We start from the raw sequence: 24,322 nt of genomic DNA on the forward strand, positions 1-24,322 counted from the left end.
GGTCGTGACGCGTCGTGAGCATGCGCACAAAACGGGAGACGCACTCGCAGTAGCATTTAAGTGCATTCTCAGATTTGACCACCAGGCCTGGCCGCTTCACTGTTCTACCGTAGTTCTGGGGGCTTGGGAATAGCCCCTTCAAAAGTCCCCTTGCGTCACGTTGCTCTGGTGGTGGTGGAACAAACTGCTGATTGGCTGAAGGGGAACAAACTGCTGATTGGCTGAAGGGGTTGTCAGTCAACGGTACTAATCCCGCCCAGCTCCCGGCCACAGTCAAAAAGCCAAACAGGCCCTCATGCCAGACTCACTACTGAAATCAAATACAAATGAGATTTCCGGAGGGAGGGGTTGTCTGGGAGAGATGAGGAGACCTTCATACTGGTCATATGCTGGGTTAAAGTCAGTAATCATGTGTAAGCCACTCCAAAGACAGCAATTTGCAAATGAGTTATTTTATTAACCACTTGAACCCTCTATACTTAGTCAACTTGTCTCATACAGGCGTGAGTAGGAATATAAAAAAATATTACAGTACTATAATTTTTATTTGAATAATACATAGTTATGATCATTTAATATTACTAGATTTTCAAATCTAGTATTATAATTCACTGATCAGAGTAATCGTCAACGAGTAATGGCAACTTGAAGAGTTAAACACTGCCGTGAGAAACGTTTTAAATGAGAAATACAATTTGCATCGACACTATACAGCTATGAGAATGTGCAGTGACTCTTTTATGTTTTTGTGTCTTTACGGGTTGCCGGCACCTCTAAATGATTGGTGTGCGTTGCACCTCTGTGAACTTTGTCGAACTCTAATTATGTCAGAGCCCACAGAAAAAGGCAATATATGAACAATTAAACATGGATTTTCATATATTTTCTAATCAAACCTAATTTCAAACCACACACACGCCCCCTCCTTTTTCTCGCTGATACTATAAAGTCATATACAAAACTGGAAGAGATGTGGCACTAGCAACAGCACGTCGGTGTCTTTCTGAAGACGTTAGTAGAGCATCAATTCCTTTTTCTAACATGTGAAAATGAAATGCATTTCATTATAGACTGCATACTTAATTGCAATTGAGAAATATAGGCATAGTTTGCTTTGCAAGCTTGGCTAGTAGCAGGGAACTAATGTTATTAGCAAGGCTGTGTCAAGTAGGTAAGGACATGTTCTGCGCCATAATAAATCAAATAAAAGTTTATTCTTAAGCTTGTCCACCTGGGTCTCACTGAATTCACTGCATTTCATCAAACTTCAGGCTCTGCCTCCCAGTGCATTTATGCCACATGCCATGGCGTAGAATTGTCTTTACAAAAAGAGGACGAAAGTAATTCACATTTTATATTTCCAGGCACAAAGGAAAATATAATTTATTTAAAAATACAGTACTGCTAGTATGTGATGTCTCATATGTACTTATGATGCTTCATATTGTATTTGAAAATACAACTATTACCATGTTGTTTCTTTCATCTGTGGTTTTATGTTCTCTAAATTAATTAGCATTTTGGATACAGTGTTTGTATGCAAATGTATTATTCCTACGCAGGGGTGTAGCACCAAATTCTGATTCACTGTAGGCCCCCCTATGAATGTTCTTTTTATTTTCTTTTTTTTTCTCATCGCAAATATTTTGGGGCTGTTCTGCCTAGAACACTTTGCGCTCTTATTACAATTAAGCATCAATATAAGGATACAACAAAAGTGGGCAATAAGGAAGAGTGTGTAAAATTTGCTATATTGTCCAAAATGTAAAAATGTATTAAGTAATGTTAAGTATACATGATTTGAACATGCACAGTACATCATTATCAGACTTAAATTGCCCCCTCAACTTAAGCCCCAACATGATTGGATATAAAGGTTTTGTAGCGATGTGTACCAACTGTAGAAATATTAGACCTAAATTGTGAAATGTTCAATCATGTTCTAATCATGAATACTTAACATTATTTAAGACCGTTTTCAAAATATTAGATTTTTTCACATTTTGGACCAAATAGCCAATTTCACATCTTAGTGCCCACTCTTCCTTGCTACCTTATAAAGATGTCTGATGATAATCTTCTCTTACATATGCCCCGACTCGTGCAGATCTACAACCTCACAATGTGTCGGTCAGATCGGCTATTTTCAGCGTGCAACGCCGTTGTACGACAAAGTACACATCTGGCTTTAGCTGTGCTCACTGGCTCCTCACCTTTCTTTTGGAAGAGATTAGTAATTTTTCATCACTTTCCTGTCTTTTCTTTTCTAAAAACCTGGTTCTCCTTTCTTGGGGAAAGACTTATTAATTATTTAGCCTACTCTGCAGGCTGTAGACTACACTACAGTATCAGCTGCTCTCTAGCTGCGTTTAGAGACTAGCAGACGTCTCGTCTCATTTGCTTTGAATGACAACATCGCGACGGCAGCTCTACAAAGCCTGCTTTCCATTTACTGTTCTGTGTTCATATCCGGTCTAGAGCCCGCCTATTATATCCACTTGTTTGCACACACACATGAATGCCTGCACACCGGCCGTTTCCGTATCTGCTCTAGACAGGAAGTGCAGTTGATTGGTCCCAATCAACTGCACCATTTTTTACTTTTGTAAGGGGTGAGAGGATCCACAGAGAGCCTCATTTATTAGTTTTAGATACTAAGTTCAGTCTCTCTCGATTTAATTCAGCCAATCTTAATTTAGTTATAGCAATAATTAGAAAATTAAAAATTAAATTCAACAAGAACATTTTCAATCCAGGCTTTTCGAGCACCCCCGGTCCGACGGCCTTGTTCCTAAGAGTTTGGGGTGAAGCAGGCAATATTTAGACTTTGTCAAGATATCAGAAGCTAGTAAATAAGTGAGTGCCATTTCAACAACCATAGTAACAGCACAAATACGTGACATTAAAATCTCTCAATAAATATAGATTATTTACCCTGATATAAAGTGGGAGATTACTGAGCTACAAAAAAATATTTAGTAAAGTTTTAAAATAATGGCAGTCAAACAGATCGCAAAGTCCTATTTCACTGTGCAATGTCAATAGTTATAGATTATATAGAAGACTATTTTGGGAAATCAATTGCTAATCAACAGAGTAACTATTGAAGATATCTTGCCAATATTTTCAGTTCAGTTCAGTTAATTTTTTTTTATTTTCGGATAATGGGCACAGACATAGTAACAAATAACATTTCATTATTATAATTCTTTTCTCAGCAGTGTCCAAGCTATTCCAAATATTTGGAGCTGCATCATGATAAAATGACTACCCAACCCAAAGAAAGATTAGAAAAGATTATTCATGCCTTTCTCTCCTTTCGCATGGACTACTGCAATTCACTTTTCACCTGCCTCAGTAAAATAACCATGGACCTCCTCCGACTAATGCTGCTGCCAGATTGTTCACCAGGTCCAGCAAAATGTGTCACATCACTCCGGTCCTGGCCTCCTTGCTCTGGCCTCCTGTCCATTTCAAGGTCATGGTGCTCACATATAGAGCTCTGCACGGTCAAGCACCAGCATATCTAACTGACCTACTAAAACTGTATGTGCCGAGCAGGACCCTAAGGTCAGCCGACCAGGGTCTGTTAGTCATCCCTCCTACCAGATATATAACAAACGGTGATAGAGCCTTTCAGGCTGTAGCTCCCACACTCTGGAATGCCCTTCCACAGGCCCTGAGAGCTGCAGCGTCTGTTGCATAGATTAATTGTACAGTTTTTGTTTCTGTTGTTTTTAATTATTTTAATTGTTGTATTTTTATTGTATGTAAAGCACTTTGTGAGTTCTCTCTTTGAGAAGTGCTATATAAATAAAATGTACTTACTTACATGGCATGATTGTTCCTTCCAAACACCTAGGCTTTTCTAGTAGCCTACAACCTTACTTTTACTGAACATCATTTTCATTATAGTTTACATTATAGAGGCTGTGTTGTATACAGATGAAGACAGATTAACACTTACACTTTACCCATGTACGTGCAGTTTGATTGACATCAAACAGTTCTGTGATGACAGCTGTCCCTGCTTTCTTCACAGCTCTGTGAAGAGTTCCTGTTGGCAGAAGCCAATATCTGGTGATGTGGCTCTGGTGGTGTCTAACAATCTGTTTCGCCGGTAAGTGAATTGGTCTAGTTCTAGTACATATTGTTGTTCATACTAACATGATAACATATACAGTACATATTGTTGTTCATATTAACATCACAACAGTATGTCTCCATTACAGTACACATTCCTGTTGCTGACTGTCTTTGGTTATACAGTAGATATAGTCTGCTAAATAGTCATTATTTCTGTGTGTGTGTGTGTGTGTGTGTGTGTGTGTGTGTGTGTGTGTGTGTGTGTGTGTGTGTGTGTGAGTAGTGTATTGTCAGGCGAGGGAGAGGATCAGTGGGTCTGAGGGTTCAGACATTTTGCTGCCCTGTAACTGTTTCTACAAACCTGCCATCGATGTCTACTGGCGCTACAAAGACAGTGTCAATGTCTGTGACATCGACTCCAGCAAGCCCGATCTGCTGGATCTCTCTTCTCAGCACCTGCTATTCAGAAACAGAACTCGTCCATTTCCTGAATTCTACAGCCAGGGGAACTTCTCTTTGCTTCTGACGAAAGTCAGTCTGACTGACGCCGGGCCCTACGACTGTGTTATACCCAAGTATGAGGTCAAACAACTACTTGAGCTCATCGTCACACCAGGTTGGTGTGTACGTGTGTGTGTGTGTGTGTGTGTGTGTGTGTGTGTGTGTGTGTGTGTGTGTGTGTGTGTGTGTGTGTGTGTGTGTGTGTGCGCGCACTACTTTACATGCAGGCATTTTTTTGTCAAATGGGCACCTCCCGCAACATTTAGAAGCCAATTGAAGCCAACTGAAATGTGAATGAGCTAGATACGGCACAGTATTCTGCCTAAATTCGACGGCTTCGTCAAAGACTAAACCCTTCCTAAAGCATAATAAATACTCCTAGATCAGAGATACCCCAGGTCGATTGTAACTGTGAAACTATGAGTATTCCTGTATGTCGTAGCTGTCGGGCAGAAACCAACTCCTTTTTGACGCTTTTGCATTTGCTTCCATAAATCAGTGCTATTGAACAACCTTTACATTTGTGTGTTGGTTAAACAAATATTGAACCAATGAAAGGTATTAAAAAGCACTTCTGACAAAACCAGCTAACTCCATTGGATCCTCAAACTTTCTGCTAAACCAGCTAACTCCACCATAAGGGGGGTGGAGTTAGCTGATTTAGCTGACTCCAGGCTCCACCCCCTTTTGACCTCCAACCTCATTGTGAGCTTGGAGGTCCATTTAGCTGTACTTATCAATGATGAACTAAACCTCCACTTTATTTTTATTTTATTTTTGAAAAATGAACATTTTAGAGTTAGCTGGTTTGTGCCCGACAGCAGAGATATGCAAACAGCCCCGCATACACACGTGCACAATCACCATGGTCCACGGAGAGAAATTGAACCCACAGGTCATGGAAGAATAAAAATAAAACCTTTTCGACTTCTCTCGTAGAAGAGGAGATTTATTTAAAACTAAAGCTAATCCAGGGTCTAAGCAATAGTGTAACATATAAAAAAGAAAAAGATAACATTTCTGGTAGGAAAGACAAGGACCCCCCAAGCTCTAATCTCTAATTCATCAATATGTGCTCGGCACAGTCATATAAAATATCCCCAGACAATGATTTAACCAAGACACAAGCTTTAGAATTATTGGTTACATTTTAAATCTGGATATATCTATCAATGCTGTCACTGTGCCCTGCACAGCCTTAGAGCAAAGATAGACAGAGACAGTTATTCAACTAAGAGATTGACCATGCCTAAATTCTCAGCTAAATCAGAAAATATCCATAAATGCCATGCATGGGCTCATAAGATAATTTGACCGAGCAACGTTAATGCTAGGAATTAGCAAGATTTTCTGTTTATTTATTTTTTTAAAGATGTTTATGGGGCCTTTTCTGCCTTTATTGATAGTACAGGAGTTAGACAGGAAACAGGGAGAGAGATACGCAGCAAAGGTCGTCGGGAACGGGAGTCGAACCCGCGACCCGTGGCATGCGCCTGGACCGCTAGGCCAACGGGCACCCCAAGATTTTCTGTTTATTTAACTAGATAATGGGCATAAAAAAATATATCATGGGGGAACCCTATAAAAAAGCAGCAAAATCTGTAAAAATTTTGGGTATCGTAAAAGAAATATTCCTTAAAAAAGAATGGAGCTGGGAACCTTTCCTTTGGTCCACCCATTCCTCTTACATGTGAGCCTTGTCCAGTGAAGTTACAGTCTAATTGCATCAGCTGACCATTGTGGGAGTATGGGATTTTCTTTTACCCTCTAACACTAACCATGGGTGAAATTCATCCGAAGACCACCCTGTAGAAAAAAACAGGGATGGGGTCAGGGAAACAAACCTACCTTCTATGACGTCAGTGAGCATCCTGAAGGTACACAAGGACCCGCCCACCTCAGACATCAGCAACATTATGAAGATCACTACAATTGTTCGGGTGAAATTCACCCATGGTGTGTTCTAGGATTAAGAGAAAGAAAACAAAAACCTCTACTCTGATACATTGATACATTGATACAACTTGTAGTACAGAAAGTACTCCTGCTTCATCTGCACTTAATGTTTTCCTGGCTCCAAGCCCACCCACTTTTAGCACATTTCTCACAAACTCTGCGGTCTACGGTACTAAGTGTAAAAGCCACAAAACATAGTGCAGTTTTGTAGCAATACTAACATATTGCTAAGAGCTGGCCTGCTTGCTCAGGGAATACATTTTATCTTGACCATCAGGTCAAAGTTCGTGTCAGATCCTGTGTCTAGGTGAAACATGACCTTTGACACGATCTAAATGTCTCAATAGAAGAGCAGGGAGACAATAAACCAATTGGGGTATTGGGGTTATAATAATTAACAAACTTAATTATTTTATTTAAGTTGTTCACGTGATGCGTTGTGACCTAGTGGATCGCCTATTTATGGAGAGCTACGCTGTATTCTCAGGACAACATGCAAAGTAGGCTTCATGGCACTATGTTAAAAAGGACCGTTATACCATACATGAAGCAGCTGCACGCACCCCAGCAGGCTAATTTTTACTTTAGAAAATGTTCTGTGTAAAATACTCACTGCCTAGCTTGAAATGTCCATGTCTGTATCATGTGATTTGTTCTATTCCTAATTAACGACTGCTGGATTATTAACATCTTTACTTTTGTTATTTGCAGGATTACTTAACATACTTAAAATATAACATATTGAAAGTTCTCTAAATGAATTGTTTATTAATCTAACAGTATCAAATATATATTTTTAAACTGTATACATGTTTATCACATGACTCCTTAGATAATGTGTAGCAATTTGTGTTAGTGTGGGACAAATTCTGTTGGAGGAGTAGCAAACAACGTGTTTTGAAGAAAATGCTAAATGGTGGAAAATGTTGTTATGTGGAAATGGGATTGGCTTGAAGGGCAAGACCACTTTGGTAGAGGTTTGGGTTGTGTAGTTACCTTGCCATGATGTAACTCCAAAGGTGGACAAGAAATCTAAAATAATTGCTCCATTGATTAGAAATTGATAATTCAAAATATGCTCCTTATTGACTTACATACAGTGAAACAGCTCTCAAAGTCACTCTTTTAGCATATAAATGAATGCAAACAAAGTTGATTCAGACAATAGAACATCACCAAACCCAGTACTGTTTTTTTTTTTTATATAAAAATGTTAACTTCCGGTTGATTTTACTATTTGAAGATTTGGATCCGGATCCACGGATCCAGTCCAGGTTTTAAAAATGGCAAAATCAACAGGAAGTTAACGTTTGTATATAATTAAAAAAAACAGTACTGGGTTTGGTGATGTTCTATATTGTCTGAAATTGTCTTTGTGTTCGTTTATGTGCTAAAAGAGTGTCTTTGAGCGCTGTTTCAGTGTACAATGTAAGTCAATGAGGAGCATTTTTTTAATTATCAATTTCTAATCACTGTAGCAATTATTTTTTATATCTTGTCCATCTTTGGAGTAAGTTACATCATGGCAAGGTAACTACACAACCCAAACCTCTACCAAAGTGGTCTTGCCCTTTAAATGGGGTCATTTTGAACACCCTACATTGAAGAGACCAAAAGAGAAAGCAAACTGGTTTAGCGCCACCATGAGGCCAATTTGAAAATACATTTTGCACTGATCGGCATAGTAGTCTGCAAGATTAGTTCCAGATACAGACAGGCTGACAGATATAGAGATAGACAGACAAACACACACACAGGCAAAGACATAATCTTTCGTTCCAGCGTGGCAGAGGTTTGAGCACTGTCAGATTTGTTAGTTATGGATGTTGTTTGTTTAATTTTTATGATGTGGGCAGGAGTGTGCCATGTGTGGCAGCTAATCAAGTTCTTAATGAAAAATGTAATAATCAAATTAGAATCACATAAATGAAGAACACACATAATTAACTGAACAGTACACTAAAGTATAAAACTGGGTTTCAGTAGTTTGTTCAAAGTTGTATAACTACATGGAACTTCTGCTGTTATACGAGGTGTACTGTCAACATGTTACGATAAATAACAACACCTCTTGTCAGACATTTGGAATTGCTAATCAAACCCTTTTTATTTTAAACATACAGAGAAACCCCCCGCTGAACCATCCGATGAAGTACCCACTGAAGCACCTGCTGACCAACCACGAGTCAATGGAGGCAGTGGAATCAAAACACACATGATGGTTATCACACATGTGATAATGGCTTACATGCTCTAATTGTCATGTTTAGTTTTTAGTTTAGCGCCGATTCGACCGATATGCCCATATCCTTCTCCCTTCTATGCCCAGTGGCGGAAATGTATAGATTGCCAAATACACTGCTCAAAATAATTAAGGGATCAAATGATTACATTTTCCTACATTTCTTTGAGCAGTATATATGTATTGTGTTCTTGTTGGCCTTCCATTCATTAGTCAGCAAGCTTTCTCAACAATGTGACTAATTCTAACTTGACGGCAGCTGTTAATTTTAACTGCTGACGGAGGCTTACTCCATAATGGAAGTTTCCGATGTTCAATATAAGATCCAGAGATCAAGAAGCTGCACACAGCAAACCCATGTTTAGGGATCAATCCATTATTTATCTGCAGTCATCATCAGGTTACAGAGAAGCGGCATGCCTGCTTCCCATATCTCCCCAATACAAGTGTGTCCTATAGATCCTTTATACCCTCTTGCAGAAGTCAACACAACCAGCTGGTTCACCCTCCCAGCACAACCATAACCGGCACTTTAGAAATAGACTAGATTCATGTGAAATCAAATCAGCTGTTGATGGTCTGGCCTGGGATAAATGTAAATAGGTTGGTGTGACAACAGCTGTTGTCAAGGAGCTATAATCCATGTGTGACACCCACAAGAAGTTGTCCTATTGTGTATTTGGTAATCCTTTTTTGGGCGGTGAAACCGCCCCTATATGTGAGGTTTGGATATTTGCACACCAAATCCTGCACTGTGATTGGCCACAAATGTACCCCCCCTAACCCTGCACCGTGATTGGCCAATCACAGTCTATTCAGGACTGTGATTGGCTAGGGAAACATGACACATGTGCATAGCCCTATATAAGAAACCATAACTTTAAAAAAAACATAAATTTGTTTTTTTAAAGTTATGGTTTCTTCCATCGCTTCTTCCATCACTTCTTCCATCACTGTGATGACCACTGTGACCACACCGCCCACTTCACACTGGGTGTGATTTTTATTATATCCATGTGGATGATAATTTACTGTGACACTGTAGGATTTGACAGAGTGCCCAAAACAACAGCCAGTAGGGGGGCAGTGTAGGTCTATTCCACTCTGGGGAATCCCAGTATTTACTTTATTTCTGGCCACATGTGGATCTCACAGTCTCTTCAGCTTTTCGAATACCCACTAATGGTGTTTGCTAGAAGGGAGAGAGAAGGACACATGAGAAATGCATGCCCCGTGTTTTCGTAAAGTCACTGCAGCCGCATTTTTATACTACAGATATGTGTTTTACATCACCAAGATTGCACAGGTCTGCTCTCCAATTTAATCCAAAGATCTAAGCTGTGTGATGTATACATTTTGAGTTAAGACCATTAATATAAACCCATGTCTCTCTACACTCTAGCAATCAGTGCAGCTGCTGATACCTAATCTGTCAGTCATTGGCTGCTCAATAGTGCTGCACAGTAATTAAGTACATTTACTCAAGTACTATACAAGTACTTACAATGCTCAGTACAAGTAGATCTGCTATTTTCTGAAAATTTGAGTACTTTTACTTTCGTAGTCAAAGTATATTTTGATGCTAAAACTATTCTTGGTAAAACTATTGATGCTTTAGCTATTAAAAAAAAAGCCGATCTACAATGTGATGTGTTGTGAGCTTGTAGATCTGCTATTTCTGAAAAAGCGTGACAGTCTTTGGAAAGTGTGAGTACAGGGGGTGGCAGTGGCTCAGGGGTAGAGTGGCCTGATGTCAACTGCGAGGTCCACAGTTAAATCCCGGGCTCCCCCAGAGTTAGTGTTGAAGTGTCCTTGAGCAAGATGCTGAACCCCTAATTGCTCCCGATGAGCAGGTTGGTGCCTTGTATGGTTTCCTCCTCCATCGGTGTATGAATGTGTGTGTAAATGGGTGAAATTTTGATGGCAATAATTTTGTAAATTTCAAGCTCCAATTTAACACTAGTGGTTTGTATTGGTCAACATAACCCCACACAACTCCCCCACCCCTGCACCCCATACCCCCCCCCCCCTCTCTCACTCTCTCACACACACACACACACACACACACACACACACACACACACACACACACACACACACACACACACACACACACATAGATAATCTACCTAGGAGCCAGGGGGGAGCACCTGGCTCTGGAGGAGGGGATACCCCTCCATCCCCTTACTACCATCAGGAGAATGATGGTGCTCCTTATCTGATCAACCGGAGGCAAGTCTACACCCACACACAACACAAAGACAGAGATACCAAGTCAAACTGGATTTGTATTTTTTATAACTACAGTTTTTTGGCTTTAAAGTGAGCCCACATTGTTTCTTCAGGAACAATATTTTCTAGTTGTGTCCTGTATTTCAGGTTAGTAGTGGCCTTAAAGTAACTATATTTGTAACACAAATAATTTTGTGATGAAGTTAAGACACATCTTTAGTTTGACATAAAGATGATGATGTTTGGTGTTCATTTCATGGCTTTATGATGTACTACAATGTGGGCTCCTATACGGTTTATTTTCCTATAATTATTTTTGAACCAGTTTTGTAAGAGTGTCAAGAGAAAAGAGTCAGAATGTGCAAAGAATGTATTTGAATTTTCTACTGTGTATATATGTTGAGTTATGGTCCAGCGTTGTTGTTGTTGTTATAGCATTAGCCTTTTTATTATGGGTTATGATGTATGATGAGAATTGTGTTATGGAATGTGAATTTGTATAATGACAGAATTTTGGTAGATAGATAGATATTTTATTAATACCGAAGGAAATTAGTTTTGTTCAATAGCTCCAGTGTAATACTTTAAAGGAAGCCTCTCTCCCCCAGTGGGGAGGTTGACCAGCTAATCTATATTTATTTATTTGCTTGTGATGGTTGAACATACAAGAACTGGTCATTTAAAATACAATGGAAAAAGAAAAGAATGAAAGACAGAATACAGTTTTTTGTGTTTAATAAAACCAGCATTTACCTTTGGATCTTGTGAAAGAGACTACACGTTTCGTGTCTAATCATTGTGTCCTGTATTTCAGGGTAATCTATGAACTGCTAACTAGGTACCCACGCCGGGACATGTATGCCATAATGATTGTTATGCCATAATTATGATTGAGAGAGAGAGAGAGAGAGAGAGAGAGAGAGAGAGAGAGAGAGAGAGAGTAGAGACCAGAAGGAATAGAACAAGACAAGAGGTTTAGTGAATGTACTCCTACAAGACCAAAATACTTTTTACGTATTTACGTATTGTTCAGAATTAAAACATATTTTCCCCAATTAACATTTATAAATAGAGATTACTGTATGTGTGCATGACTTATCTTAAAAACCTGCGCTTATGGAAGGTTCTCACGTTGATTCTCAACTTCAAGAAGCACTAACACCTAATTTGAAAAAATACAACAGAATAACAGCATTAACAACTGTGCTTAATTTAACAACAGCGTCTTGGTAATATTTCACACAGGAATGGAATGAGCAAATAAAACCATGCACTCAGGGTGGTGGGATGTAGTGTCAGGACTTGCTGGCGGCCGTTGTGGCTCAAGTGTGGTTGATGTCATCGCAAGTCCTTACTGCCCTCCTGTGAATTACTAGAGAGAGATGTAGAGGAAGGGGATAGAGTGCGAAAAGAGAGAAAGACAAGACAGACTGGTTTAAAAAAACAGGTGAGTCTCTACCACAGGTATATTATGTGGTGGCAATTGCAAATTGATTGTCTGGGAGACATAGTTTTTTTTTTAAAACGAAGCTGCTTGAATCTACCCCTAACACCACACATACATGCATATCAATTAATGAGGGTGCAAATGTGCAAAAGACAACACTGGACATGCGACATTTATATACAAATATAAATTAACATACGTGACAAAAATGGGGAACTTGACATGGTCACAAATGCACAAAAGACAACACACAATAGAACATGCGACATGTATATACAAATATAAATTAACGTGACAAAAATAATGTTGAAACAGTACATGACATTGTGCACTTGCAGCGCATTGCACTCTCATTAATCACCATAAAAATGTACTAATTGACAAGACTCAGGGTGGTGGGATGTTTCACATGCTGAGTGTATATCAATTAAATAAATAAACTAGAAAATATGAAGAAAAAAACATCAACACAAGTCAAATAAATAAAATGGAATATTGAATGCATAATGGAAATAAACAAATATAACACAATAAATAACACAAACACACCACAACACAAATGCAGCAGTTTTGGAGAAAAAATATACTTTTATTGCATTTTGCTAACTATATTCAGACATTCTTTTGGTCTATTTACAAATATGTAACACATGGGAATTATATAACATTTGAAACCTTTTGACATATGGATGTGGCATTACTTCAAATGCTACATATTTTTCAATACCTACTTCTGCCCCTTTGTTGTAGACTCCAAGAAATATTTAACTATTTTGTTGAGGGAAAGTAATAATAAATAATCAAATACTCAGGCATGCAGTGAAGGGTTTTTGCCAGGTTGTCCTCAATAAACAAATTCAACAGCTGAGTGTAGAATGAATGTGAACTTCAGATGGGTGGGCAGTGTTTGGCTTAGTCAGGCCACTTTTTTGCTGACTCCAAGAAATAATTCAACATAGCAAAAAAGGGGTTGATTTGTGTGTCCATGAATATTGTAATTTCTGGCCATTGATAAATGAGGGTGCAAAGTACAAAAAACAACACAGGACAACAGGACATGCAACATTTATATACAAATATAAATTAACAAACATGACAAAAATGTGGCACTTGATATGGTCACAAATGCAAAAAAGACAACACACAACAGAACATGCGACATGTATATATAAATATAAATTAACAGTGACAAAAATAATGTTTACACAGTACATTAGGTTGTACACAATGTAGCACATTGCACTCATTAACCCATTTAGACCTGAGGCCGAAATATATATGTATATATGTATATAGCAAAATGTATGTTGCTATATACTGTATATAGCAACAACAACCCCAAAAGGGGTTCCCGGATTGCCTTCTTTAATTTGTTAATTTGTTCCGTCTTCCTTCTTGCCAAATGATTCAGCCAGATTTTTTACAGCTTGATATGTGCTTTAGTTCCTTTCCCAAATGGATTGCGGCTATAAGGACGTCAAAAGCTGCATCAATTATTTGTACAAACTCTACTGTAGCCGCGCATCCTCTGAACTGGGGATATTTGAGGTTTTTGTCTCAGTACTCTAGGGCATGATGCCACACTGTTGCTGAACAGCTGGGCTGCAAGGTTGACCTTCATCTTTTGTTGTCGCCACTGGATGTGTGCCAATCTCAGATTGTTTCCAAGCCGCAGACCTTCCTTTTCTTGAAGTGTGTTTAATCGCTTAATGTACTCCCATTCGATCTGCTGCCCATCTTCTGTTTCCATCACTTCAACTGTAAAAATGCATTAGTAATTTTAACATGTGACACGGATCCAACAGCACATGTACCTTTTTTAGGGAGCAGGGGGACCTTCATCTTCATGTGGGAGAGCGGGGGGACCTTCAGCTTCATCATCTTTATTTTTCTACACTGTAAAATCAAAGTGAGGTGTCATGTGGTGTTTGCGATGTTAATTTTGACACCAAGATTTTGGATTATTATGTTTTGCGACGGTCCAGCACATGTAGGTGACACAACCTGAACACCAATTTTGCTCTCGACAATGTTGGCCCTCTCTGCTTCAGTCAAGCTGCTGGGATTTTCCATGACTCGTAGACTGGTACAACCATGATGACCAGTGCTTGCGTGGCTACTGTGATTGCACGAAATAAATACAATTAGTGTTTAGTGTTTACATCCACGGTCCACCACGATAGACTTGACACAAGACGGTCATCATTATGACCGATGAATGACCCGGCCGTCTTGATAAGGCTACGGACACGTGTCGCTTGCCACAAACTGATTGACAAGCTAGCGACACGTTGTTCAATTTGTTTTAAAAACTTTTAACGGCAAGCAACACTGATTTGGAAAGTGTATATCAGGCATACTATTGTTTGGGTATACATTAACGATGCTCCAGGCGAAGCCAGATTTCATACAGGATAGGTGGGCACTGTAAATTGGCGTTACAGAACAACACAAAGCTTGTTCAGTTTACTTGCTTTATTGTTGACCACGACACCAGGCTGCACCGGTCTCAGCCATAACAAAGGTTACACCCAATGGTGTGTTCTTAAGGAATCTGGTCTCCCTTGTACCTTCCTGTTCCTCATCATGTGATCTGACTAACCAATACACAACATGTATGTCTCCGTTATGTCACCTACATACTGTATCTCCTTATGTCCTTGTTATGTCACCTATGTCTCTTTATGTCTCCTCCATGTCTCCTTTATGTCATCGTCTCCATGTCTTCCACACGTCTCCTTTATGTCACTTACAGTATATGCCCCACATGTCTCCTTTATGTCACTTACAGTATATGCCTCCCTTTGAGGAACTAAACACTTCCTGAAGCAGATGCATTCTGGGAAGACCTTTGCCGTTGAAAAATGACAGCGTAGGAGAGAGAGAGAGAGAGAGAGAGAGAGAGAGAGAGAGAGAGAGAGATAGAGAGAGAGAGTAGGACAGTACAGTTGAGAGAGAGACAGTGACAGCATAGGAGAGAGAGAGAGAGAGAGAGAGAGAGAGAGAGAGAGAGAGAGAGAGAGAGTAGGACAGCTGAGAGAGAGACAGTGCAGTAGAGACAGACAGTGTAGTAGAGACAGACAGTAGGACAGCTGAGAGACAGACAGTGTAGTAGAGACAGACAGTAGGTGTGTGTGCTGAACAACAACATGGAGAAACACGTACAGATGCTGTTGTTTTTCTGTGGTGTTTTTATGACCTCTGTCCACACTCTGAAACGGATCAATGTACCTGTAGAACTGGGACAAGACATCATCCTCAACTGTTCTCTGGATGAAAGTGACGTCATCTGGAACATGAAGGGGGAATGTCCTGTTAAGATCCTGAGAACGTACGGTAAAAAAGACGCTTATTATTACAGTGAGACTTTCAAAGAAAGATACTCTGTGAAGCTGGGGAACCGTCTGTTCATTCAAAACATGACTGTGGAAGACATGAGATCGTTTTACTGCACCCATGTAGATAACACCTCCTTTTCCATTGAAATCTTCCATCCCGTCTCTGGTAAGCATGACAAGATTCCTGACTGAAGTTTTGTAAGAATGAAATAAATCTCAAAATTGCCCCATTTTAGCCTCTCTCCCATTGTGTTTGTAACCTTTATTTAACATTGGAAATCCCATTGACTTTCGGACCTCTTTGCATTTATAAAATAAGGCAATTTTGTGAAATTGGTAAATTAATTGGGAAATTACAGACAAAATATTTGTTCACTTTAATTTAAAGGGGCGGGCAGAGAAATGTGGTTATAATGGAAGTCTATGGTACAAATCTTGTAGTTAATACTCCCAACGTAACGTTTTTGTTCAATCTGACACTATACAAAAAGTAATAATGCAAAAAATCAATCTTCTCATGATTCAGATGGGTCAGCCGGTGATACTAATAATAATCAAAGTCAAATTAGTTTTTTAGAATATTGAATTATAGTGTATTTTTCAAAAAGTGGTTAGTGGTATATGATAAAAACTGGCATCTAAATGGTTATTTTTTATTGTGATTAATTAAATAATGATGTAATTTAAACAAGAACTCCTTCATGTTTTTTTTAAATAAATAATTGGGAAAACATATAGATTTTTCATAATTTTATTGCAGTTTAATGTTCAAATTACAAATCTTGTAGTTAACGCTCCCAACGTAACTCTTTTTTAGCAAGGCGTAAGGGTTAACAGGGATCACTATTGATTGCAAAGCTTCCAAAAAGTTATCCACAACTAAACATGAATACGATTATTTCAGTGACACATTTCTCAAATGGTACATTTCTCACCTTTTTGTTGGAAAGGCGTTGACTGCAAGCGGCAAACAGAAGACAGTCCGTGGTACTGGTATTTGACCTATTGGCCCATGGTCGTGTCTCTGGTTCTCAACGCCATTCTGATCACAGCACTAACAGGTCTGTACAACTTTCAGATGGTCAGTGTTTTAAAGTTTGTAGGTTTCATATTTCATACCAACAATAATAATTTAAACTGTGTGACTTCCTTGGTGGTGAATTATGTACTTCTGTAATCAATCTTGAATGTTGAAGTGATTTGAGTCTCTTTCACTACTTTAAAGCTGCAATCCAGGAATTATTTTAATTAATACAATATTATTTTAACCAATCTGCATGGTAGTATATGTTAATACAATTTATAAAACCGAAAGGATCGTTACTTGAGTCTTATTAGTTTCCAATGTAAATTTTCACTGCGCCAAAGGAAGTGGTCACAACTTATTATAGGCAGCAAATTCATAAATAACTTGTAGTCGTAATTAACTCTTACGATTAATTAATGATTAGCTTATACATTAATTCACCATTAATTCCTGTCCCATTAATTAATGATGAAGTCACTATGACTTAACCAAGTTAATATATCATTGGTTAAGGGCCACACAAGGGTTTGTAGATCAGTTTTTTTCTGTTGGCTTTGATGCCCAGGATGAGTGCTCATCGGTGGGTAGGAGAAGCGTGGAGAGTCGGTCTCTTTTCCTAATACCAATAGTACAATCACAAATATGTATTGCATTGATGACAAAACATTAGATAAGTGTCCAAGCAGTCAAACCAAGCAGTTAAAGCACAAGGCAACACCGGTTTATTTTCCAAAACGTAACAAATAGTTGCCAATATTTCCAAATAAACAAGTTATAGGGCATAAAGAAGTCAACAAAACAAAATAAAATTACAAAACAAGATATGACCTGAACTAAAGCCCTGTTCATGCCTGCTTGAAATGCCAGCATATAATATATGTGTATATATATATATATATATATATATATATATATATATATATATATATATATATATATATACACAAACAAACAAACAAACAAACAAACAAACAAACAAACAAACACACACACACACACACACACACACACACACACACACACACACACACACACACACACACACACACACACAGGCACAGGCACAGGCACACGCACACGCACACAGATTGATGTGACATGTAAAAAAAATAAGTAAAAAGCAGTGGTGGAAAAAGTACTCACATATTTTCCTTAAGTAAAAGTATCAATGCTGCAATGTAAGTACTTTCTTACAAGCAAAAGTCCAGAATTCAAAATGTACTTGAGTAAAAGTACAAATGTATTGGTATCAAAATGTACTTAAAGTACCAAAAGTAGAAAATACTCATTGTGCAGAATGTCCTTCACAAGTTTTCAAATGTTTAAAAATCTATTGAAAATAGCAGATCTACAAGCTCGAAATGTGTCGCATCGCAACGCATTGTGAGCTTGTAGATCGGCTATTTTCAAATGGCCGAAATGTATATAGGGCTGAAGTGGTTAATCTATGTTTTGTAATGATAATCAAAAGTAACTAGTGACTAAAGCTTTCAAATAATTGTAGTGGAGTAAAAGTATATTTGCCTCTGAGATGTAGTGGAGTAGAAGTAAAAGTACTGAAAATTGGAAATACTCCAGTAGTATAATAAGTAAAAATGCCTCAAAATTGTACTTAAGTACAGTACTTGAGTACATGTATTTGGTTACTTTACTTTAAAAGGTAATTATTGAGAAATAAACCCGATAGGGTGATTAAACCCTGACGCTAGTGAAGCGATCTAATCACCCTGGAGGAATTTATTTCTCAATAATGACCTGCTCCCCATTAATTATCTCGCTTATTACACAGCGCCTTAATAAATTGATAAATTGACCCAAAAGCAACAACAAAACAAAGGATTTAATTGCTTTCAGTATTTACTTTACTTTACTATACTTTACTTTACTTTATTATGGATCCCCATTAGCACTTGCACTAAGCATGGCTATTCTTCCTGGGGTCCGACACACCCAAATACACAACAAACATACAACAGATACAAACACAGACAAAGACAATAGTTCACCTACAAGGTATTGAAAGTAGTCCATTAATTTATGCCAGGTGCATCCAGTGCAATGTGGTCGCCTCGGAAAACAACGGAATGTGTCGATAAGATAGAATCAATAGGCTTTCTCGTTACAGCATTGTCTATTTCTGGCTTCAAATGTTTTTGAAAACATTCTTGAGAGCAACGTTTAGTTGACATGACATTGTGTGTTTGTTTCTGAGTCTTTGATTAAATGGTGGTCTGTTATTGAGGTTCAGCGGACATTATACAAAAATAACACACAGCTGAATTCAGTGATTGACCAATTACAATCAAGCATTCAACCAAGCCGTGTAATACATTGTATTGACATACGCTATATAGATTGGATAAAATAATATTTTTTTCATTAAGATTAGTTCTGGATTACATTTTAGGAATTCAGGACATTCAGTTAGACGTTTACGTATGATATAGAGAATTATAATATTTTGCACAGTAAAAAAGTGTTTTCCTTTTGATCTAATTATTAATGTGTGTCTGTTATATGTTTAAAGGTTTTTGTTTAGCTCGATGCCGTAACCCAAGACCCAAGGCCCCCGACCCAGTGGTGAGTGGACATTTCTATGTCTTCCATACATACAAACATACATACATATACGTATGAACATACATACGTACAGTACGTACACAGTGGTGTAAAGTAACTAAGTACATTTACTTAAGTACACTTTTGAAGTACTTTTACTTTACTGGAGTACTTCCAATTTTCAGTACTTTTACTTCTACTCCTCTACATCTCATAAGCAAATATTGTATTTTTACTCCGCTACATTTATTTGAAGTTACTTATTTAGTTACTAGTTACTTTGTAGATTTTGATTATAATTATAAAACATACATTAATCACTTCAGCTCTGTATACATTTCGGCCATTTGAAAATAGCATATCTACAAGCTCACAATGCGTCGCGATTGAGCTTGTAGATCTGCTATTTCAAAAGATTTTTATACATTTGAAAACTTGAAATGGGACTTTCTGCATAATTAGTACTTTTACTTTCGGTACATTTTGGTGCCAATATTTTTTTACTTTTACTCAAGTATATTTTGAATTCCGGACTTTTACTTGTAACAGAATATTTCTATATTGCAGTATTGATACTTTTACATAAGTAAAAAATTTGAGTACTTTTTCCACCACTGTACGTACATACATAAAGTTATTGTTCTTCTTATTCTTCTTCTTCTTCTTATTATTAATAACAATACTAATAATACTACTACTACTACTACTACTACTACTACTACTACTACTACTACTACTACTACTACTACTACTACTACTAATAATAATAATAATAATAATAATTTTAATAATAATAATAAAATGTCGTAACACAACCTGGTTTGTGTTGTTTTATTCTGCATTGTAATTTTAGTTATTCGCTATACATGTACAGTTATGACAACTAACCTCCAAAAATATTTGAGCATGATGAGAGAAATATGTCTGTCTATCAGTCTTGTCTGCTGACACAGACTGCTGTGTATAATTCAGCAAAATCCAAAACATTTTAAAGAACTGGTTGGTTCTATTTACATATTTCATTTCCAGAAATTGCTCCTTTTCTTGTGTGACCCTCAACACAGGATTTGAGAATCCTCTGCCTAAATTGTTACTCTACTGCTTTAATAATAATAAGGGTAATAATAATAATAATAATAAGGGTAATAATAATAATAATGATAATTATTAGTATTATTAGTATTATTAGTATAATTATAATATATACAACTTATACTGTCTCAGATTTAAACTATGGCACAGTGGGTGTCCTCCCCACCACAACAAACTCCATACTACTGTCTACGACTACAATGTATTCATGTTTCTTTTTTTCCTGACTGGTTTCAGTACGATACAATCCAGCCTAGCAGTTCAACATACGAGACGATACGTAAAAATCCTGCATGACCCCTCCATGTCTGATCCTGGACCAACAGAGGTGCTGCTTTCAGTTGTGTAACAGCGCCTCCATCTGGGCGGTGTGTGAAGTATTTGGGGCGTACATACATAGGGTGTTGATACTGAACCTAAACCATAAAGAAAACCTGATTTGGCTTCAAAAATCTTTTGAAATAGCAGATCTACAAGCTCACAATGCGTCGCATCGCGATGCATTGTGAGCTTGTAGATCGGCTATTTTCAAATGGCCGAAATGTATATAGGGCTGAAGTGAGTATTGTATGTTTCGTTATAATAATCAAAATCTACAAAGTAAAAATTGGAAAATACTCCAGTGAAGTAGAAATACCTTGACATTGTACTTACTACTTAAGTACAGTACTTGAGTACATTTACTTAGTTACTTTACACCAGTGGTACAGACAGTGATGTCATCATGAAATCACAAACACATGTACAGGCAGTGATGACATCATAGCAGCAACACCACCATGAACAGCTTCCACATCCACCTGGCTACCGTCAGACTGATGAACACCTGTCAGAATGGTCTTGGAATTTTGCTCTTCCCCATGGTCATGGACCTACCTGTCCAGGGACAGTTACCTTTTTTTTAATTTTATACCTATCCCATGGGGAACTTCAGTTTCAGCTTTACCCAGCTGACTGCTGAGTGCTGAGTGCCCACAGAGGAGCGAGGAGGGGGGAGCAGTTAGGGGTTAAAGGGCAAGACCACTTTGGTAGAGGTTTGGGTTGTGTAGTTACCTTGCCATGATGTAACTCCAAAGGTGGACAAGAAATCTAACATAATTGCTCCATTGATTAGAAATTGATAATTCAAAATATGCTCCTCATTGACTTACATTGTACGCTGAAACAGCTCTCAGTGTCACTCTTTTAAGCCCGTAAACGAACACAAACAAAGCTGATTCAGACAATATAGAACATCACCAAACCCAATACTGTAATATCAACTTCCTATTGATTTTGCTAAATTTATTAAGAAGAAAACCCGGGCTGGATCTGCGGATCTGGATCCGAATCTTCAAATAGTAAAATCAGCAGGAAGTTGACATTTTTATTAAACAAATAAACAGTACTAGGTTTGGTGATGATCTATATTGTCAGAATCAGCCTAGTTTGTGTTTGTTTATGTGCTAAAAGAGTGACACTGAGAGCTGTTTCACCGTACAATGTAAGTCAATGAGGAGCATTGAATTATCAATTTCTAATCAATGGAGCAATTATTTTGGATTTCTTGTTCACCTTTGGAGTTACGTCATGGCAAGGTAACTACACAACCCAAACCTCTACCAAAGTGGTGTTGTCCTTTAAGTGTCTTGCTCAGGGACACTTTGACACATTGCTGAGAGCTGGAATCGTACCTGAGACCTTTGGCCGCTCCTATTTTTTTAACCCTTATATGGACTATGAAGTCAACACTCTGCACCTTAATCCCATGTACAACGCGGTACAATTTGACTAACGTCCATAGCATCCAGTATCATATTACTGTATAGACACGTATATATATATATATATCTGCTGCTATGCTCACGCACCTTTATGTCTAACCTTAGGTACTGACTGCACCGGATAGATATACTATGTGTAAATATGTAAATCAATTAATGTTGTTTTTTTATTTTTTTATTCTTCTTCTTCCCTTTCTCTTTTATGGTAATAACAAAAACTTTGGAATTTGCACCAAAAACTCATTTCACCCATTGTTTTACTCCTGTAAACCTGTGATGTGACAATAAAGTTGATTCTGATTCTGATATCAGTGTAAATCAGCAGTAGAGCTGAAGACAGTACATTTCCGAGCTCATCTGAGCTAATCTGAGCTAATCTTGCAAACCGCTGGACCAATTAATTAGCGACCAACCTTTTGGTGTATGGTTATAAACTATCCATCCATCAATCTTAAACCGCTTATCTGGAATCGGGTAGCGGGGGCAACAGTTTCTATATAAACTTTAACCCTGCAAAACTGATTTAAACTGCATGCATAAAACTACATGCAGTGAAAGAAGCAGACTGTCAAGTCATTCACTGTAATTGGATGTAGGGCTATTTTCCTCACAGGGTGACATGGTGATTATATATCAGCATGTCTCACGGTGTGACATTGTTGATCATTCTCAATTCTAATCAAACAATTTCAAGATTATTTGAAAATAGCAGATCTGCAAGCTCACAACGTGTCGCATCGTGATGCGTTGAGAGCTTGTAAATCGGCTACTTTAAAATAGAATAAATGCGTATAGGGTTAAAGATAAATGATAAATTAACTAATTCTGCTGGGGACCCCTTGGGACCCCCTCAACGACCCCTTGGGGTCCCCAGACCCCACTTTGAGAACCACTGCTACATGTATACAGCACCGTTTGACAAAAGGGACAGCAGCTTTAAGACAGGTGCTATATAGCACCAATTAAGGTTAGGAGCCAGAGAACCACTTTTAGTGCTATTTAGCACCATTTTATTTTCTTCTGGGCCACTGCGCCTTTACTTTGTATTTATTTGATAGACTGACTGATAATCTGAATGATACTTTATGATTTATATACATATTGATTGATTGATTGAATACTTTATTAGAAGATTGCACAAAAAAAATCAATTCATGGTCAGCTAAATAAACCAAGAAAGCCATTGGCTTGTTTCCATTAAATGACAGACAGATAAATAATGTGTTATAACAATAACACATTATGTATGAGGGCCAGTGTAATTTAAATGTACATTTTTTTTTGTTTCCAGTCGACCACTGACACTTAATGATAAAAAATAGCCACTCTATGTGTCATACTTTTCCCTTTTTTATCTTTTCGTCATCAGTTTCCATAGAGTGAAAAAGGCAAGTGTAGTGTCGATATATTTAAAACAAGAAAATAAAAGGGTCTACAGCACAGGACTAAAACTATTTAGAATATAGAAATAGAAAGGTGATAAACAGGATGGGTGGGAAAGTAAGAGTGAAGAGATGGGTGTTGATGACAGTTTTAAAAGAAGAGAGGGTGGGAGCTGTTATGATGTGGGTTAGGAGTGAGTTCCAGAGTAAAGACAAACTGACAAGGCCCCCCCCATGTCACCAGGAGGTTCATGGTGTCACCAGGATGGTGGGACGTGCTGGCCACTGGGAAATGAGGGACAATTCCAGAAAGGCCTCTCCATTCCAGGCCAACCAGGCCGGCCGTTTTTTTTTAAACGGCCGAAATTAAGTGAAAAACGGCCGAAATTAAGTTAAAAAATCGGTGCGCGGCTGTTGGCTGCGCAATTTACGGGCCTCTCTATCTGAGATTCCCAGGCTGAATTAGGGGCCCAGCACGTCACCTGTAGATCTGCTATTTTCAAAAGATTTTTATGCATTTTACAACTTTGTGAAATGGGACATTATGCATAATGAGTACTTTCTACTTTTGGTACTTTAAGTACATTTTTATACCAAAACTTGTACTTTTACTCAAGCACATTTTGAATTCCGTACTTTTACTTGTAACAGAGTATTTCTACATTGCAGTATTGATACTTTTACTTTAGTCAAAAAT

The 24,322-nt window shown here is 38.0% G+C and overlaps 1 protein-coding gene and 1 long non-coding RNA gene across 2 annotated transcripts; both read left to right on the top strand.

The window, feature by feature from the left end:
* The first annotated feature begins 4,053 nt into the window (after positions 1-4,053).
* On the top strand, positions 4,054-10,775 carry LOC308081236. Its single transcript, XR_013932815.1, has 3 exons — positions 4,054-4,120; positions 4,370-4,702; positions 8,667-10,775. It is a non-coding gene; the product is annotated as an uncharacterized lncRNA (long non-coding RNA).
* A 4,709-nt stretch (positions 10,776-15,484) lies between these two features.
* Positions 15,485-21,024, top strand: LOC308081239 (uncharacterized protein). Its single transcript, XM_080457622.1, has 4 exons — positions 15,485-15,968; positions 16,753-16,863; positions 19,357-19,409; positions 20,718-21,024. The coding sequence occupies exons 1-4, from the start codon at positions 15,614-15,616 to the stop codon at positions 20,775-20,777; spliced, it is 579 nt and encodes a 192-aa protein (XP_080313748.1). The 5' UTR covers positions 15,485-15,613; the 3' UTR covers positions 20,778-21,024.
* The last annotated feature ends 3,298 nt before the right edge of the window (positions 21,025-24,322 follow it).

The sequence above is a fragment of the Gymnoscopelus braueri genome (assembly GCF_963280865.1).
Source record: "Gymnoscopelus braueri genome assembly, contig: SCAFFOLD_82, whole genome shotgun sequence".
NCBI classification, from domain to species: Eukaryota; Metazoa; Chordata; class Actinopteri; order Myctophiformes; family Myctophidae; genus Gymnoscopelus; species Gymnoscopelus braueri.

What these genes read in the sequence shown, in the direction of transcription:
- LOC308081239 (XM_080457622.1), top strand. Translation starts at nt 15,614, where the DNA reads ATGGAGAAACACGTACAGATGCTGTTGTTTTTCTGTGGTGTTTTTATG. An exon ending in TCTGATCACAGCACTAACAG is followed by an intron (nt 16,864 to 19,356) that starts GTCTGTACAACT and finishes ATATGTTTAAAG; the next exon opens with GTTTTTGTTTAGCTCGATGC. An exon ending in CCAAGGCCCCCGACCCAGTG is followed by an intron (nt 19,410 to 20,717) that starts GTGAGTGGACAT and finishes GACTGGTTTCAG; the next exon opens with TACGATACAATCCAGCCTAG.